This window comes from Tenrec ecaudatus, chromosome 1, assembly GCF_050624435.1.
Source record: "Tenrec ecaudatus isolate mTenEca1 chromosome 1, mTenEca1.hap1, whole genome shotgun sequence".
NCBI classification, from domain to species: Eukaryota; Metazoa; Chordata; class Mammalia; order Afrosoricida; family Tenrecidae; genus Tenrec; species Tenrec ecaudatus.
Window position 1 is genome coordinate 178639791 of NC_134530.1, and position 20817 is coordinate 178660607.

General features: G+C 40.7%; 1 protein-coding gene across 1 annotated transcript; it reads left to right on the top strand.

The window, feature by feature from the left end:
* The first annotated feature begins 2907 nt into the window (after window positions 1-2907).
* On the top strand, window positions 2908-20549 carry LOC142437189 (flavin-containing monooxygenase 5-like). Its single transcript, XM_075540461.1, has 5 exons — window positions 2908-3042; window positions 13237-13425; window positions 15543-15705; window positions 17810-17952; window positions 20346-20549. The coding sequence occupies exons 1-5, from the start codon at window positions 2908-2910 to the stop codon at window positions 20547-20549; spliced, it is 834 nt and encodes a 277-aa protein (XP_075396576.1).
* The last annotated feature ends 268 nt before the right edge of the window (window positions 20550-20817 follow it).

The following is a 20817-nucleotide window of genomic DNA, read 5'->3' on the forward strand; positions in this document are numbered from 1 at the left end:
AATTGCTTGGAGGAGGGGTGATGGGGTGATGCTGAATCATCTTTTTCCTGAAAGGGGGGCAATGGGCCAAATAATATGGGAAGCTATGTTCTAGATAATCAGCAACAATCATTGTATTTGTTTTATCTAATTTTTAATGCAGAAGGATTAAAAATATAACCAGTCACTACCCAAGCCCATTACCCAAATACAATCATTAGTAACAGTTTGATATATTTCTCTTTTTATATTTATAGCTAAATTTATCAGAAAAGTGATTCTATTTGCATTTATTTGATATTTACTCACATTGTCTACTCTAAAAATATTGTTAATACAAAGTATCTGAAGGGATCAAATATGTTTCAACTTGTGATCAGTGTGTTAACATTACTAATTTCTCAAAGCCTTGACTATGCTTTCTCAGCATTCATGATGTAGTTTAGATGGTCTTTTCAATGTGTCAATTAGCATTAAATTTTACTGCAAACCAATACCAACAGGAAAATTGCAAATGCCTTCAAATTAGACATAGTCCCTTCCCTAAAAGGCTCATGGTGATATTTGCCATCTAAAATGGAACAGTCATGGGAAGGGATTACACATTAATTCAATAAGCTATAAAAGTCCTTAAAATGCTTCAGAGTAACTGTATTCACAAAGTCAGAGGGAGCAACGTATCTACTTTCCTTGAAAAGCTGCGATCAAACTTGAATTTCCTTCTCACTGAAGGTTAGTTTCTTGTCTTTCCCTAATATTTGCTTTTTAGGGGGAGGGGCTGTGAGACTATTCATTAAAATATTTTATCTGATTATAATTGTGTGGTAAAAATAGTGTTCTTACTACCCCTCCATGTTCGTAAGTAAAAACAGGAAGCGGTTAGAAATTAATTAATTCACTTGAATGTAATTTATAGGCATTGACTATGTGTTAACTATGAATCTCGAGTCTTCCTAGGGACTTACTACTTGGTCAAAATAAGACAAATAGAAAAACAAAGCCACATATAGCAAACCATGTGTTAAACTCAATCGCAGGGATCTAGAGTAGGCACTGTGTGGTCCTCAGGATGGATGGGCTCTTTTAGGCTTGAGAAGGTCGGAAGAAGTTTATGAAGGAGATAACCAGTAGAGAAAGGAGGACCATTCCAGAGTAGATGCAGCATTTGCCACAAATGGCTTCAGCAGCAAAGAAGGGCACAGGCCTCTTTGACCAAAAGTGATTCAAACATAGACAAAGTACAATTTGCGTGAACTTTGACCTTAACAGTTACAGTATGATGTCTTCACATGATCTTCCCTGCCTTCTCCTTCAAAAAGCCCTGGTGGAGTAGTGACTTACTCACTGGATTGCTAACTGTAAGAGTAGCAGTTCAAAACCACCAGAAACCCACAGGAGCAGTCCCACCCTGGCCTCCAGGATAACTATGAGTGAGCTTGGTTGGATGTCTGGAGCCCTCTCCTTCAGACGAACTCCTTGAGGTCAAGGACTGTACAGTAGTATCACTTGTGGCCTCAGTAACAGGCGGAGTACCCAGCTCATAGCTGAGACTCAATACAACTCTGTCAAATGAGTGAATAAGTAAATAAGTGAGTACATAAATGAATGAGCAAGCTAAGTCACAATCAGAGATCTTAAGTGATCTACCCTACGTTATATTTATTTTTTCCTAATAATCTTTGAGGGGAAAAAACCCATGTATATCAATGTCCCAATTATTGGTTTGCTTAGCTTTTAAAAGCCTTTCTGGAATGTATTTAACAATCACTGTGTCTACTTTCTCTTGTCTTGCTTTCTCCTCTGCTCACGGTCAATTATTTCTAGCTCACTATTTTCACTGAAAATGATCTGGGAAAGATTATTGACAGATCGAATATTCAATTCATTTCAAGCTTTATGTTATGAAACGCACTAAACTGCTTGCTCACACTCTTTCTGCTGTCTGGAATGTCCCAACCCCCCCGCCCCCCCACCGACACACACACACACACACACACACGCACCCCTTTCTTGGGTTAATTCATACCTACTCTTTTTCACGTTAGTTCTTTTGACACTCCTGCCTCTCACTATCATGGAATCAATTCCAACTCATAGAAACCCTGCAGGACAAAGTAGAACTTCCTCTTTGAAATTCCAAGAATGTACACCTTTATAGGGGCAGAACGCCTCATGTTCGTTTCGTTTTCTCCTGTGGAGTAAGTGGTAGATTTGAGGTGCTGATCTCTTCAGCTAGTGGCCCAACACATAGGCCATTACACCTCCAGGGCGCCTGCTCCCTCCCATCAGAGCTAACCTCCCTGCCGTCGAGTCTAAATCCTGTCATTGAATTCTGACGCATGCCACACTCAGAACAGAGTAGAATTTCCCTGGTTTCTCAGGCTGCTGATCTTTATGGGAGCAAAAAGCCTCATCTTTCTTTCAAGGATCCACTAGGAAGTTCAAATGGCTGACCTGGAGTTAGTCAGCAGTCAACTCATAACCCAACCCAAACCAAGCTCAGTACCATGAGTCAACTCAGACGCATAGACGGTCAGATAGCCCTTCTCAGTTCTGCGTGTGCATAGCATGGAAAACCTGGTCGTATCTTGTCACAAAGCATGGTAATTACTTGTCATCTCTCTTCCTGACTAAACAGAGAATCTTCCAAGAGAATAACTTTATTTTTATTATCTTTATGATAGTCCCTAGCAAGTGTGTGTCTCTTTCTTAACCATATAGAAAACTTTTTGAGGGAAGAAATTGGTTTTTGTATACTTTTGGTATGCAAGAGTGTCCTTCATGCTGATCACAGTCCCCGATGGGAAATAACACATTGGCGTTCTCAGGATCAATAAGAATAATCAAACGTGGAGACAGAGTAGTTTTTGTGTGACTTGGATGGAAGGTGATGAGAGAGCTCTTGGTTTCTGCCAAGCAGTGCCCACCATGGCCAAGAAGAGAATCGCTGTGATTGGAGCCGGAATTAGCGGACTGGGAGCCATGAAGTGCTGCTTGGATGAAGGCTTGCAACCCACGTGTTTTGAAAGAAATGACGATATTGGAGGGCTCTGGAAGTTCCACGTAAGTTTGCCTTTTGTCTGGCTTCAAGCATGCAACTTTTCAAATAGCCGTAACAGCTCACCTGGCGTTATTCTCAAACGTAATATACAGCGCTCCGTAATTCGAGAGTGACTGGTTCTTACGTGGCGTTGAGTCCGTTTCAATTCACTGTAAATGAGTGAAACGGCTTTGTAGGGTTTCTGAGCCACCACCCTTTGGAAGGACGCGTTCAGGTCTTTCTCCAGGGCCACTCGCTGGGGCAGGAACAGGTGCTGGGGGAGTTCAGACTCTTAACTGTTGTGGCCCAGGGCTCCTTCAGAAGAAACATTGAACACATGTAATGCTTGTTCTCACCTCACTGATTGAGGAAAATGTAAATATTTATCCATTTCAAGGCCAAGCATGCCATTTTTGGATTCTATTCTGCAGCCCAGGAGCCCTGATGGTCTGGTGGGTTAGGAGTTTGGTTGAAATCACCGGCTTCTCATAGGAGGAAAACAAGGCTTTCCACTCACGTGAAGCTTTACAGTCTCAGAATCCCAGAGAGACAGCTCTACGCTGTTGTACCTGGTTGCTGTCCATTGGCATCAACTCAACGGCAGTGAGTTTAGGGGTTTCTTATGATTATTCCGCAGCACGGTCGATTAGGTGTTGGGTTGCTAACTGCGAGGTCCAAAATTCAATCGCCAGCCACTCTTCAAGAGGAAGAGGAGGCCATTTGCTCCCCTAAAGATTTACCACTCCAAAGCCCTCGGTGGGTGTCCAGTGAGTCAGAATCAACTTGATGGCAGTGGGTTTGGTTATTCTGGGGAGCTAAGTTTTCATATGTCCACCAGAAACATCCTAAAGGGCTGGCTCTCTTGAGTGAAAATTCTTTCTACTAATCACATATCACATACTTTTTCTTCCTGACAGCGTGGATGTAGGAGGGAGTAGTATAATTCATTGCTGAGTTTGTTTGTTTCTTCCTCCTGGCTCTTACGGCCATCCACCTAGGCTACGGGCCAGTGGCTGATGTATGAGACCTATCCATCCCTGTGAAGAATAGGTTTGCTGGTAGAACAACAGACATCTCTGTCCCATGGGATCTGTTTTCTGGTGCTCCTAGAACAAATCAGTGACTGGGGAGCTTCTCAGCAGCCGTCACATAGACATGTCAATCTGGAGCTCCGGTCATAAAAATATCTGTGTAGCCTACACAGTTGCTGTTGTTTTTTTCATATTTTCCTTGAATTGTCATTTAATTCTAAATAATATGCCACAAACCCATTTTATTTAATTCAAGGGTTTGCTCATTTAGTCAACAAATTCACTGAGCAGGCACTATGTACCAGACACTATTCTATGATCAGTGAGAGAAAAACTCGTTGCCATCAAGTCAATTCGACACATAGCACATAGGACCGAGTAGAACTGCCCTCTGGCTTTCTGAGGCTATGAATTCTGACAGGGCAGAAAGCTGCATCTTTCTCCCAGGAAGTGGGTGGGGACTTTGGGTCGCTGAACTTGTGGTTAGCGGCCAAATGCACAGCTCACTGTTCCCCGGGGCTCTGTTATGGTGCGTAGAGTAGAGAAAAATAGAAGAGGGGAGTTTAGAGAGAATAACTTAAAGAAGAGGTCATAGAAAGCCACAGTACACTTGGATCATTCCAAGTGTGGTAGGAGAAGGGCCAAACGGTCAGTGTGGCTGAATTCTAGTGTCCAATGGAAGAAGTCTAGAAGATTCTCAGAGCAGCAGTAATGACCAACCAATTATACAGAGGCATCAGGACCATGATAAAGACTGATCTGGGTGGACATTAAAAAGCATCATTATTGCTGTTGGGTGGCGTCAAGTCGGTTCTGACTCAGCGACCCTGTGGGCAACAGAACAGAACACTGGCCTGGCCTGCGCCGTGCTCTCAGGTTCCGGTGCTTGAGCCACTGATGCAGCCACTGGGTCAATGCATCTTGTGGAAGGCCTTTCTTGTTTATGCTCCCCCTCCACTTTACCAATGAAAACCATTAGAAGCTTTTAAACAGAGGAACGATGTACTTCAAACGGGTGCTTGTGGCTGCCCTGTTCAGAATAGATCCAAGTAGAGAAGGGCTGAAGAGATTTGTCCAGTTTTGAAGCTATTCAACAATTACTCAAGTGTGAGGTCATGGCAGAGTGCGCCAAAAATAGATTAGATGTGTTTTTTTTCCAAATTTCTAAATGCAAGATTTTTCTCAGGGACTCAAAGTGAAATGTGATACAGTAGTCTTATTGCATATGTTGACTTTATCTATTTCTCCTTGAATGTACGCATGTAGGTGCACCTATAGATGCATGTATGCTTATGCATGTACACATAAGGTTCGGCAGTCATGTGTGCTTGCTAGGACCACCACAAAGTGGGTGACTTAAGACAACAGAACCCCTCCTAATGGTTCTGGCAGCTCAGTATCAAGTTGTTGACAGGGCCTGGTCTTCTGAAGACTCGAGAAGAGAATCTTCCATCGCAGCTGGTGGATGCCAGGAATCCTGGGCATAATTTGGCTTGTTTCTATGTTATGCCAATCTCCGTTTCATTTGCACATGATCTTCTCCCCTGTCCCTGTGACTAAGTTTCTTCTCCTTTCCTTAAAAAGACAGGAGTCATATTGGATTGGGGCTCAAATTAATTTACTGTGGCCTCACTAAACATCTGCAAAGACCCTATTTAAAAATAAAGTGATAGTCATGGGTTCAATGTTTAATATTCAACATATCCTTTTGGGGGAACACCTTCACTAGTTGCTAAGTTTTTTATTCATGACTATCTTATGTTCTTGGTGGATTAAGAACCAAACCCACTGGTATCAGGTCAATTCTTATTCACAGTGATCAGCAAAGGAAAGTAGAACTGCTCCATAGAGTTTTCGGGGCTGTAAATCTTTACAAAATCAGACTACCTCTTGCTTGTTCTGCAGAGCAGCCAGTGAGTTCAAACCGCCAACCTTTCAGTGAGCAGCCCAACACCTAATACACTGAGCCACTACGGCTCCTTTTGCTAAACTGTTTCATTTAATATGAAATATCTTTGTGGCTACTCTTAGTTTGAATTATATTGTGTTGGTCTTACTATTACTACACTAATTTTGTTGTTATTTTTGTTGTTGCTGTTGTTAGAGTTCAATGAACATACATGTTTCTTAAACCATTTTATTGGGGCCTCTTGCGTCTCTTATCACAATCCATCCATCCATCCATTGTGTCAAGTGCATTTGTACAATTGTTGCCATCATCATTCTCAAACCATTTGCTTTCTGCTTCAGCCCTTGGTATCAGCTCCTCATTTTCCCCCCTCCCTCCCCGCTCCACCCCCTCACTAACCCTTGATAATTAATAAATTATTATTATTTTGTCATGGCTTACACTGTCCGACTTCTCCCTTCACCCCCTTTTCTGTTTTCCATCCTCCAGGGAGGGGGTTATATGTAGATCCTTGTGATCAGTTCACACTTTCTATCCCACCTTCCCTCCACCCTTCCAGCATCACCACTCTCACCACTGGTTCTGAAGGGTGCATCTGTCCTGGATTCCCTGTGTTTCCAGTTCCTATCTGTACCCCTGTACATCCTCTGGTCTAGCCAGATTTGTAAGGTAGAATCGGGATCATGATAGTGGGAGCAGGAAGCATTAAAGAACTAGAGGAAAGTTGTATGTGTCATTGTTGCTATACTGCATCCTGACTTGCTGGTCTCTTCCTTGTGACCCTTCTGTAAGGGGATATCCAATTGTCTACAGATGGACTTTGGGTCTCCACTCACTCACAATATGATTTTTTAAAATCATTTTATTAGGGGTTCATACAACTCCTTTTACAATCCGTACATACATCATTTGTGTCCAGCACATTCCTACATATGTTGCCATCATCATTCTCAAAACACCTGCTTTCTACTTGAGCCCTTGGTATCAGCTCCTCAGTTTTCCCTTCCCTCCCCGCTCCCACCTCCCCCTGGACCCTTGCTAATTTATAAATAATTATTATTTTATCATATTTTACACCATCTGACGTCTTCCTCACCCAGTTCTCCGCTGTCCGTCCTCCAGGGAGGAGGTTACATGTAGACCTTGTTATCTGTTTCCCCTTTCCCCCTCACCCTCCCTCCATCTTCCCAATATCGCCATTCTCACCACTGTTCCTGCGGGGTTCATCCATCCTGGATTCCCCGTATTTCCAGTTCCTATCCATGCCAGTGTAAATCTCCCAGTCCAGCCGGTTATGTAAGGTAGAATTGGTATCATGATATTGGAGGGGGGGAGGGGGGAGGAAGCATTCAAGAGCTAGAGGAAAAATGTATGTTTTATCATTGCTACATTGCATTATAACTGGTTCATCACCTCCCCACAGCCCTTCTGCAAGGGGATATCCAATTTTCCCCAGATGGGCCCTGGGTCCCCACTCTGAACTCCCCCTCATTCACAAAGCTATGATTGTTTTGTGTGTGTGTCTTTGATGCTGGTACCTGATCCCTTCGATGCCTTGTCATCTCACAGGCTGGTGTGTATTTTCCATGTGGGCTTTGTTGGTTTTCAGTTAGATGGCCCCTTGTTTATCTTCCAGCCTATGGGACCCTAGATTCTATATATTTTGACAACTGGATACCATCAGCTTTCTTCACCGCCCTTGCCCATGCACCCGCTTTGTCTTCTGCATTCACAATATGATTTTTTGCTTTGGGTCTTTGATGCCTGATACCTGATCTCATCGACACCTCATGATTACACGGGCTGGTGTGCTTCTCTGGTGTGGGCTTTGTTGCTTATAAGTTAGATGGCCACTTGTTTATCTTCAAGCCTTTAAGACTCCAGACACTATATCTTTCTATAACTGGGTACCATCAGCTTTCTTCACCACATTTACTTATGCACCCATTTTGTCTTCAGTGATCATGTCGGGAAGGTGAACATCACAGAGTGCCAGGTTATTACAAAGTATTCTTGCATTGAGGGAGTACTTGAGTAGAGGCCCGATGTTGATCTATTTCCCTATTGTTATATATAAAAATAATTACATATGTATATAACTGTATTTAGACCTCTATAAATGTCCTTTGCCTCCTAGTTCTTTCCTCTACTTCCTTTTACTTTATTCTTTTCCAACTATCATGTTTGGCCATCATTGGGGTTTCAATAATTCCCTTGGCTACATTGCCCTTGACCAAGCCCCATCAGGCATCCTATGCCCTCCTCACCATCGATTTTAGATCACTTGCTGTTCCCTTGTCTCTGGGTTTGTTAATATCCACTTTCTTTCCCCCACCTCCTCTTCTCCTGTGTCCCCCAGAACCATAGGTCCTGTTGTTTTCTCCTCCGGATAGTGTATCCTAGATAGACATGCAGAGATAATAATAAGCACAAAAACAAGACAGAGCAAAAAAAAAAACAGCAACAACAAAAATAACCAATGACAAAAAAAGAAAAGGCTATAAAGTGTTGACCTTTGGGAGTGTTTTCTAGTTGAGACTGATGGGATGCCACGCCTTGGACCCCAAATCTGTTATTGGTATTCTCCAGGGACTTCATTGCTTTGCTCCCCTTGCTGCTCTGTTACATGCCCTTAGTGTTTCCTCCCAGTGTGGTGGGGTCAGATTGGACACAATTCCTCCACTATGTCTCCAGTGTTGTCCCCCCCTAGTGCTATGGTTCAGTGAGGGAGGTCATGTCTTATGGTGGGGCTGGCCCTATGATCCTCTCTGTGCATTGGCTGCTCTGAGCGGGAATATTGTCCTCAAGGCTTGGTGGGCCAGGATGTGCTCCACTCTCTCTTCCTCCCCCTTCATTTGCTCCTGTGTGCTCTGATTAGACATGTCCCTCTTCCTGAGCTGTAGTTTCAGTGCTGTCCACTGAAGTGCATTCTTCTGTGATGGGCAGGCAGGGGTAGGAGTCCACATAGTTGGGATTGGGGCCGGCCCCACAGACCTCGCTATTGGTTCCCTGCTTCATGCCAGTGAGCTTCCCTTTTGCCCCTTTTGCCATCACTTCACTTACTAGTTTGCTGGGTCGTTTGTTTTAGGATTGTCTCCATACACTTCGAGGTTACTTTCTTTCCTAATGCAGGAGTTTCCATGCTTTTGACTTTTATTTTAAAAGCTGGGCTAATCTTAAATGTGAACACACTCACTTAGCCAATAAGCTATCAAATATAAATTATTTCCAGAAAGTTAGAAGTTTGCCATGTGTTCCTTCTCAGTCAATGCCAAGTTGCCTCCATAAGTAAGCACTATTTTGATTTCTACTACCCTTTATTGATGAGTTGGGCTGCAATCCGAAAGGACAGCAGTTCAAAACCCCCAATCACTCCTCTGGGAAAAGATGAGGTTTTCAACTCCCAGAAATAGTTATAGTCTCATAAACTCAAAGGAGGCAGTTCTAACTTGTCTAATAGGGTCACTATGAATCAGCATTGACTCGATGGCAGTTAGTTAGGTTATCAATTTTGCTGGTTCCTGAAAGCATGTAGCTATGCTCTTTTGAATATTGTTTCTTTCATTCGTCATTTGGTAAATGAAATTTACCCAAATTGTGCATGTTTTTAATTGTGATAAAGTGCTCTAATATATGCCTCTAAAGCTATAAATTGTCCTCTGCACACTGCTTTGTTTCATCTACTGGTTTGGTGCATTGTCTTTTCACTGTTGTTCAATTCAAAATACTTTCTAATATCCTTTCAATGTGTTGCTTAATTTATAAACAAATAGGAGACTTATGGTTATCTTCCTCTTATTGATTACTAATTTAATTCCATTGTGGTAGGAGAAGATGTTCTGTTTTTATTTTTTGAAATCTGTTAAGGCTCATTTGGTAAATATTTCATATGCACCTCAAAAAATTCAAACTTCTATTGTTGGGCACATTTGTCTCTATATGCCAATTAAGCTACATTTTTGGTCTTCTCTTTAATCTTCTATGCATAAAGCATTTTTCTATTGTCCGATCATTTATTTAGTGCAATGAGTTAATTTCTCCAGCAATGATTATGAATTTTTATTTTTTCCTATTACTTCTGTTCATATGATTCTGTCTTCCTTCCAGTAGAATTTGCTTTTATAACATTATGTTCTCATTATGTCTAATCTTGTCAGGATGCCTATCTTGTCTGACATTAATACACTACTCCAGTTGCCTTTTGATTAATGTTCACCTAATCTATCCTTTTTCCAGTCTAACTTTATCAAGTGTAAACAACATAAAGGTTTTGTCTGTTTAGTATTATTTTTGTTGGAGTGTTTATATACAATGAACTATGGGGCTTTAGTGTAGAAAGGAGCCCTGCTGGCATAGTGAGTTACATATCAGGATGTTAACCACAAGGTTGGCAGTTTGAAACCATCAGCCGCTCCAATAATGGCTCGGTGAGCCTCACCTTTTGAGTTCTTGGGTCTCTTGGTTTGTGATAGTCGGACCAGGTGCAGCTGGTCCGGGAGAAAAATTAGGTTTTCTGTTCTTACAGCCTTAGAATCTCCCAGAAGCTGTTCTATTCTGCCTTATAGGGTTGCGATGAATCAGAATTTACTCCACAGCAATTAATTTGGTTTTTTGCTGTTGTCTTAGTTTACCATATTCGGGTTTTTTATTCATTTCATCTTTGTTGTTACTTTATTCTTCATTTCTTTCTTTTTGTTTTACTTGAATATTTTTATTCTTTTTTTTCTACATTCACTATTTAGCTATCTAGTATTGTGTTGTTATTAGCAGTTATCTTGAAATTTTCAATATGTATGAATCTCTAATGTCTCTATTTTTAAACAAAACAAAGATCTTACCATCATTTAACTCCTTACCCCTCCTATTCTTTGTGTTATTATTACGTATTTCACTTCTTTTTCAATATTCTAAAGAAGTCTTGTGCAGCAGATTTACCTAATACAATGAGTTTTAGGGTATTGAAAAGCAGAGATGTTACTTTCAGGAGCAAAGTATGCCTGACTCACAACACAGTATTTTCAATCGCCTCATATGCATAGGGAAGTTGGACATTGAATAAGAATGACCAAAGAAGAATAGATTGTGGTGCTAGTGAAGAATACTGAAAGTACAATGGACTGCAAAAAGGACACACAAATCTGTCTTGGGAGAAGTACCGTCAGAGTGCTCCTTAGAGACAGAGATGGTGAGACTTCTTACGGACTTTGGACATGCTGTCCGGAGACACCAGGTTCTGAGAAGGACATCACGTTTGGTAAAGTGGAAGGGCAGTGAAAAAGAGAAAGGCCCTCAACAAGATGAGGTGACACCGTGGCTGCAACAATGGGCTCCAGCATAGAAACCATTGTCAGCATGGCGCCGGATAGGACAGTGTTTCCTTCTGTTGTGCACAGGGTTGCTATGGGTCAGAACCACATCATTGACACCGAACACCAACACGGTGTCACAGTACTGCTCAAATATGTTATTCTCAGAAACCCTACAAGCTACTACTATTTTTACTAGTTAATATCCTTTTGTGTTTATTAAATATTTATGATTTTTTATTCTTTCCTATATTTACATGTTTCCATTTGATTCATTCCCACCTAATCTGAAGAACTTCCTTTCGTATTTCTGATTGTGCTGGATTTCTGACAAAATCTCTCTGCTTCCATTTGTCTAAACATGCAGTTAAATTGGCACTTCTTCCATATATCATACAATTCAATAATTCAATCATATCAAGAAGAGTTGTATAATCATCACCACAATCAATTCTAGAACATTTTATTCTTCCTTGTACTCATTGTTATTCATATAATTATTTTTTTAATTGTGACAAAAATATACTCAACAAACGTTCTCCAATTGCACAACTTCTTCATATATACTTCAGTGCCATTGATTATACTCTTCGTGTTGTTAATTATCAATATCCATTATTGATATCAATAACCATTATTGATATCCTTTTCCAATTATTCCTTCACCATTAACACAAACTCAATGCCCCATAAGCAAAAACTCTTCCTCCGTCACCATGGAAACCATTAGTCAAGTTTGGTTTCTTTTTTTAAAATAGTTGTCTTGATATAATATTCACATATCATGTACTCCCATAGTTAAATCCTTTTTAAAAGATCTGTATATACATTATCACATTCATTTCTAATTCTCCCTCCCCACTCTTCATTCATTATTTGCTTCCCAAATCTCCTCACTCTTCCCACCCTTATCCCCACCTCCACCCCTTGCCCCACTACCCATGGCCCCTATAAACCACTGTATCAGGTATTGTCTCTATGCATCCGCTCCTTCTGTGGTTCACAAACTGGGAAACCCAACAGAAGCAATAAAAAACAAAAAGAAAACAGCAAGAAGGAAATAATAATGACGGTGATATAAAGAAAATAATAGTAAGAAAGAAAAGACCATTAAGCCGTATTTTAAAAGCCAGAGAAGAAATTTCTGTAGTGGAATAAGTGAGAACTACTTGAGTCTAGAGAAAATTCAGGTTGAGTCAAGAGGAAGATCAACTGATGGCTCGACCCACCATAATCAAATTTACAATAATCTCTGTCTGACAGTAAAGCTGTCTGACTCCCTAGCCTGTCGATAGAGGGGATCTGCCAGAGGCTTCATCTGAGTCATCCGTAGATGGATTTTGGGCTCCCACTGTCCTCCATAGCCTTCTACAAATTGGGCGTTCACAATTTAAGCTCTGATACTTTCCCTGCACCCCATTTGGATTTTGTTATTGTCGTCTTTGGATCCCACGGGCTGGTGTACTTCTTCCATGTGGACTTAGTTAACACCTCATTTAGACGACTGCTTGTTTGAATACAAGCCTTTAGGATCCCAGATATGATTCTAGTTGATAGCTGGGCACCATCTGCTTTCTTCACCACCCTTTGTTGTAGCACCTTATCATCAGTGATCATTTCATGAAGGCAAGTATCAAGCAAGGCTGAACATGTGTACTTCCATCTTCCATTTTTATAAGATGTTTTATTGAGTATAAACGTCTAGGTATATATGTTTCTTTCGGTCTTTTAAATGTTTCATTCCATAGTTTTGACTTCCTTTTGTTTTTTTCGATTGACAAGTTAGGCTGGAGTCTTATTGGTGCCTCCATTCACTTTTTTCTCTAGCAATTATGGTCCTGAGGGAGAAAATATTCATGGATGAAATGAGAGACGAGGCACTGCCCTAGTGTACTTGAGATTATTTGCCCCCTTTATTTTGCATCTCTTGTTACTTACATTTTTGTTACTAAGAAAAGGTTTCTCCTGTAGAAAAACACTTCAGAGAACGTGCCCAGTATCTATAGATCTGTGACCCTCAACACTTCCAAGGAGATGATGTGCTTCAGTGACTTCCCTGTACCAGATCACTTTCCCAACTACATGCACAACGCCAGACTCATGGACTACTTCAGGATGTATGTCAAGCACTTTGACCTACTGAAATACATTAATTTTAAGGTAAATTATAAATGGAATATTGAAATATATATGAATATATCAATGAAATATTGCATAGTAAGTTTGTGTGTGTTTGTGTGTGTATGCACATATGCAGACATGAAAGCTACACTTGGCATCTGCAAGCTTCAAAGAAACAGATAATTAGCAAATTTCCACCCCTACAAAATAATCATTTCTAATGAAGTAATGTTTTGAAATTTTCATGTGAGATTGAAGTGTTTTGCCCAAAGAACCCATTCTGACAAAACATTAGTATGGCATAGTAAGGATTCTCTCTCCTAACTTTAAATTCAAATGCTTAAACACTTATAATTCCAGTAATAATGGGGTCAAACTACATCGCCTGAGAAACAACTTCAGTGGTGTAAACCGTGCACAGAAAACTTTTCCAAAGCCAAATAGTTCCTATAATCTTCGTACCTCCAAAACGAAACCATTGTCTGAGAATCAACTCCAAGTCATAGGGATTTTACAGGCTGGAGTAGAACTCCTCCATAAACCCCAAAATTCAAATTCACTACCACCAAGTAGATTTCGATTCAGAGTGACCCCATTGCGTTTCCAAAATGGTAATTTTATGAAAATGGGCTTGCACTGGGTAGCGGGTGTGTCCAAGCCACTGGCTATTAGGTTAACAGTGGAACACTAACCACTGTGCTACCACAGCTTCTTTAGACCTCCACCTTTCATCCATTTCCCCAGGCAAGGTGCACCGTTAATTTCTCTCTAAAACCTTTAAAGTCATCTCCATGAAAGTGGGCCGGACTATCCTGACACATAAACACAAGGAATAGCATTTTAAATTTTGAAGTCTTCCTGAAGGGAGGATATTATGCCTGTGGCTTCATTCCTCTGTTCCTTACATGTAAGCCTCATTCCATTTCTATGGAAAACTGGGTTATTAATAAAACACTGCAAATATCTTGGAAATGCACACAGAAAATTCACCACAGGAGTACACAAGAGTGGAAACTAAATGAGCATTAACGCTGCAGACACATTTTTAAAGCACTTTTATTGATATATAAGTCACATATCATACAATTCAATCATTGAATCGTATTGAGAAGATTTGGACAATCATCACCACAATTAATTTTAGAACATTTTCTACTTTCTTGTACTCAGTATAATTAGCTCCCCATTTCCCCCACAACTTCCCCTGCCATACCCTCAGGAAGCCATTAACCCAGTTACAGTCTCCATAGATTTACCTATCATGGATTTCATATTCAGAGAAACACACACACAACACACACACAAACCCTAATAACAATTACAAAGCAAAACAGAGAAAGCCCTTATTCGAAAAGAAAGCAGAAAATACTAAACACTAGAACAAATTTAAAATGGTCAGCAGGGAGATCAAATGATAAAGGATTAAATTTGACCCTAAGTGCATCTGCAGTGATCCACTTTCCAAAGCACTCTGCATGATAGCAAGACTCTTCACATCTCTGGACCACGGGCAGAGGGAATTCACTGGGGGCTTCATCCGCATGCGTTTCCCCTTCACTTTTATTAACTGAAACAACTTTAAATGGGTCCAAAGGGAAATCAAATGATAAGATATTACTTTGTAACCTAACAACATCTGCCACCATTGATTTTACAGTGTTTTCTCTCTGATAACAAATCTATTCACATCATTCGACTATCGTCAGAGGGGATTGACCAGAGGCTGGATCCATAGTGGACCCTGAAAATGGGTGTGGGGCTTCCACTGTCCTCCATAGTCTTCTGCACACCAAGTATTCACAGTGTGAACTCTGATGCCATTCCCTCCTTTGGATTTGGATTTGATTATTTGCAGTCCAATCACACAGGCTGGTGTGCTTCTTCCATGTGGGCTTAGTTAATGCCTCACTTAGATGGCTGCGTGTTTGAAGACAAGCATTTAAAAGCCCAGATGTTATTTTTTCCTGATAGTTGGCACCATCTTCTCACACGTTGCTATAGCACACCATATCTTGTGGTCTCTTCGTGAGAGTGAGCAGCCTCAGAGGAGTTTTGCTATTCAAACTTGTGGGATTTGTTGGGAGGCAGAGAGGGAGGGAGGGAAATAAACCAGAGGACAATAACTGCATGTGATCTCTGCCCGCGTCTCTTCTCAGACAAAAGTGTGCAGTGTGAGGAAGCGCCCTGATTTTTCTTTGAGTGGACAATGGGATGTCGTGGTGGAGGCGAATGGCAAGCAGGAGACGTTGGTCTTTGATGGAGTCCTGGTCTGCAGTGGCCATCACACCGACCCCTACTTCCCACTTCATTCCTTCCCAGGTGTGTCTCTTAGGACCTATTGAGTAGGAAGGCACTTTCCAAATAAACAGGAAAAGTCATTAAACACAATATTCTTAAAACTGGAGTTAATACAATGTTTCTGGTAATGTAAAATAACACACAACTAGCCAACATTTATGTCACTTGTAATAACTAAGAAAAATCACCCCACATTTATCGACTTTTTTTGTCTTAGCAATTTTATTGGCATATAATTCACCAACTATACAATGCAATAGGTCAATCATATTAAATTGGACAACCATCACCACAGTCAATAACCATCACCACAGTCAATAACCATCACCACCGTCAATAACCATCACCACCGTCAATAACCATCACCACAGTCAATAACCATCACCACCGTCAATAACCATCACCACCGTCAATAACCATCACCACCGTCAATAACCATCACCACCGTCAATAACCATCACCACCGTCAATAACCATCACCACAGTCAATAACCATCACCACCGTCAATAACCATCACCACCGTCAATAACCATCACCACAGTCAATAACCATCACCACAGTCAATAACCATCACCACAGTCAATAACCATCACCACAGTCAATAACCATCACCACCGTCAATAACCATCACCACCGTCAATAACCATCACCACAGTCAATAACCATCACCACCGTCAATAACCATCACCACAGTCAATTTCAGAACCGTTTCTTCTTTCTTGTCCTCGTTGTTGTTAGCTCCCCATTTCCTCAACCTCCTCTGCCCAACCCCCAAGCAATCTATAGATTTACTTATCCTCTTTTTAACATACATTAAACAAAACATTTTGTTTAACAAAAGCATTTAAACAGCCTAACCACAATAATCAGAGAAAAACCTCTGTGGAAAATTAGGAAGAAGTTCTCTGCAATGTAAAGGGGAGTACAGACAGCATCTGGAAGCGACATTCATTCATCAGGGATTTACACTAATTCATAAATGAACTGGCAGCTCATTCCTCCCAGTGCACGCTCTGTGGTCGAATCACATTCATCCACATGTATGCACAGTCGGGCGTTGCTTTCAAAGAAGAAGTAACTCCCCCACTCACTCAACCCTCTCTTCTTACTCTTCCCCCATTCCTTCTCCTTTTCCATCAGCTGCTTTCTAGAGTAAATCAAAAAAATATTCCATATTTCAGGGCCTCTCTATAATTCTTTAAAAACCATCATAAGAAACTCCTTTTGTAGGCCATTGCGATAATTTAAAAATAAGAGTCCTAGGTGGAAATGAAAAGCTTAAATTTGGATTTCATTTATCCAATTGACCGCACACAAGCTTAGCTATGTAAGTGGGCCGTCCGTACTGCTTCAAGGATCCACATATCAATACCTCACGGTAAAATAACAGGTCTTGCCTTGCTCTTCTGAGCTTTAAAATGCAAGTATATTCTGGAGACCATGACATAATCAATCTCCAACCATTGCATTTTGATACACTTCATTTTGACTTGATTCCTCGCTGGGTGAAACTAAGAATATTTGGATAGGTTTTCAGGGAGTAAGACAGACATCGATCAAGAATGAGGCAATGTCTGAAATAGCTAGGCACTCAATGGAGCGAAGGACAACACAGCATCAGTCACTTGGAAAGTAAGGAGGGTTCAGGTGGATGAAGAAAGGCCCTGCAGCGGCAGGCTGCTGCGACTGTCAGCCGCATGGAGACCGTTTTGATGAGTGGCGAGGCCATGTGTGCAGAGAAGAAATGCACTCCACAGGTTTCCCAGGCCATGAACTTTCGGAACCAAATCCCCAGGCCTCAATTCTAGCTCGACTTGAGTTCAACCTGCTAACCTGTAGGTGAGTTAGCCAGCACTTACTAAACTGTAATACGGAAGACTCTATTACTAAACAAGAGATTTCTAGACTACGTGTAGCATACACAGGTACCAATCCTCCTTTATTCTCTCCTTTCCTGAGCACTGGGAAATGTAAAAGAAATTTGAAGGCAAGGGCTGATACTCAAATTAGTGGCCCAGATGCAATGTCTTGCTATTTCGGATTACTCACAATTTTCTTCTCTGTGATGAGCTAGTGATGTGAAAAAGCCTCTTCAGAATAAGAAGCTCTATTCTTCCTCCACAGGCATTGAGAAGTTTGAAGGCAACTATTTCCACAGTCGGGAGTATAAAAGTCCCGAAGCCTTTGTAGGAAAAAGAATCATAGTGGTTGGCATTGGGAATTCGGGAGTGGACATTGCAGTGGAACTCAGTCGTGTGGCGAAACAGGTTTGTTTGTTTGTTTGTTTGTTTCTTTGAAAATCATCTCTGCCTTAATGGGAGCCTGTGCTCTTAGGGATGCCACCCAGAGATGGGTTTGATCTCTAAAGGATCAGAAAGAGCGTGAAAGCAGGGACCCAGCCTTAATAGATTTAAGGTCAGGAAAACAGATGATAAATTCAGAAAAAGTACTTCATGTTTGCATGGAAAAGCAGGGAAAGGTGCAAACTGGAATGTGCCCCGCTGCTTACTGAAAGATGAAGTCCATTTTCTAGAAGCACTTTGGAAGAAAAGTCTGGTGACTGACTTCCCCCAAATTCGGCCACTGACATCCCGATGGTGCATGGGACAACCTGACCAATTGACATAACAGAGTTCATAAAGAGAATGTTCTCAGGTCCAGAAAGCTTGCATGCCTCCATCTAGGTACAGTTATTGGTCTCCGCGCATCTGGAGCCAATGAGACCGAAGGAAACCGAAGACTCAAAGAAGAAACATGTGGCCAGGACTAAGAGCCCCATAAGCCACAGCTTCATCTAGCCTAAGACCAGACGAACTAGGTGGTGCCAGCTACCACTACATTGTCTGATCAGAGACATAACAGAATGCCTCAGATAAAATGGGAGAAAAAAGGAAAAAAATTCAAATTCCTAAAAAAAAAAAAAAGTCAGACTTACATGACTGACTGAGACTATCAGAATTCCCCCAAACAATTGTCCCAATTGTCCTAAGATATCCTTTGAACTTGGAACTTCCAGGGGTCACCTGTCAACTAAATAACAGACTAGCTTAAAAAATAAATAGTGTCATCCATGAGTATGAGTCCTGTGCTCACTTAAATAACCAGCTATATGGAACCAACTGTAAACATTTACTATAAAGAGAGGGACAATGAGAAGCTAAGGAGGGCCAAGGACATTAGACTTGCAGAAACAGAACAAACACAATTGTGATCATCAGGACACTGGCACGTGGCGGAAATGGTGACCAATGTAACAAGCAATTTGTATAAAAATTGTTAAATGGCCACCTAATTTGCTGTCTAGGTTTCACTTAACATACAATAACATATTATTAAAATTAAATTTTTTTAAGAGCTAGGGGGAAAAAAGAACCCTACGGAAGACAGTTCTACTCTGCCATGCATGGAGTCACCGTGAGTTAGTTACATCTCTGCCAGATGGTTTTCCTTTCTCCAGTGACAAACACATGCACTAAGTATAAAATGAAAACAAATCAGAGAAAGTGTGAGATGCTCTGATTTTCACCATTGCCACAGCAGCAGTTGAGTCATGACAAAAGCTTCAAAAGTAATAAAGGCAAAAGGGACTCCAGCTACACGCAGTGCATTTCAGTGATAGAACTAGAAACAACATGGAGAAGGAATGAAGATCATACATGTGCGATCCTGTCATGCGACGCTTTCTAACACATCAATAGTAAAGAAAGGGGATAGAAGGAAATAATAAATCCGCCCTTTCCATTTCACACAAATTCAAGGAAAACAAGCAGATCATTTATGATTGATTATTCAGCATTATTTCTTCCACTAAAAAAAATCACTAGTATTTAAGTTTAGAAGAAAATGAGATAACTTTTCAATGCAGGAGTATTGACTACATTTAATAGTGTCAATTATAATCTTTTAAAAACTATCAGTTAGGATGAGTAGATAGCCCTGTTATCTTTATTGATTTTATTTAGTGATAATTTTTTAATTTATTCAGATTTTAAGAAAAATTACTGCTTACTAAAGCTGACTTAAAATACTAAAAAAGCAACTTGCCAAAGAGTTCCTTAATTAAGAAAAAATTTTAATGTACGACCTTGGTCACTTGTACCCATCACCCCTGTCGTTTCCATCACAGAGCTGGCCAATGAGAATTGAAAATCACGTGATCCCCTCCATACTGCAAAAGCACCACTAATCAAACAATCAATTAATATCTTTTTTTATAATTTCATCAGAATACACAAAGATTTGGAAAGGGGTTCTGATGGCATTCAGTTAAAAGCAGTACACTCCCCTTGATTCACTGGAGTTTTTAATGTACATTTTTAATGTGATGCAAACCATGGAATAGAATTCTATCGTTAGTTAATAGAATGGTTCACATCTACATTATTTCGTATAAAGAAGAGTTATGTCCATATCCAGGAATACTTTTAAAGATAGTCATTCAGGAGCATTCAGAGTGAACCGTTTTCAGCCCAAAGTTTGATATTAAAGACTTCTTTTTCAAGGAAGTTGGTTGTGAGCTCTGGCCAACTACTGAATAGCGACCATTGAATAGTACATGACCTCCTGTTCCCCAGTAGCTCACATCCCAAAACTGGGTAGTGTAACATAGGAATAAAACCCTCTCACCTTGGCTCATTTGCTCTTTCTCTCTTTCCCTCAGGTATTCCTCAGTACTCGACGAGGAGCATGGATTTTACACCGTGTTTGGGAAAATGGGTATCCCATGGATAGTTCCTTCTTCACTCGATTCAATAATTTTCTCCAGAAATTAGCAACTGCAGCACTAATCAATAGGCACCTGGAGAAGATACTGAACTCACGATTCAATCATGCACACTACGGCCTGCAGCCTCAGCACAGGTGATCTTAGTTTATGTAATTCCGTGAATATGTGAAAAAGGATATTTCTTCAACTTCTGGCAATTCACGTTAATGGTGGTCTGGTAATCCCATTCATTTTTAAATATAATTATTATATACAGTAGCTATATATTGATATATCTATTACATAATGCATTTATGCTAACACATAAGGAGGCTTGGAGGTTCGGTACTAAGCTGGTGACTCAGCTACCAACTGAAAGGTTGACAGACCCATCAGCCACTTCATAGAGTTGTAATCAACTCAGAGG

Bases quoted from the DNA above. Each gene is read 5' to 3' on its own strand.
- LOC142437189 (XM_075540461.1), top strand. From the start codon at position 2,908: ATGGCCAAGAAGAGAATCGCTGTGATTGGAGCCGGAATTAGCGGACTG. The intron at 3,043-13,236 runs GTAAGTTTGCCT...TTTCTCCTGTAG, and splicing joins GAGGGCTCTGGAAGTTCCAC to AAAAACACTTCAGAGAACGT. The intron at 13,426-15,542 runs GTAAATTATAAA...GTCTCTTCTCAG, and splicing joins TGAAATACATTAATTTTAAG to ACAAAAGTGTGCAGTGTGAG.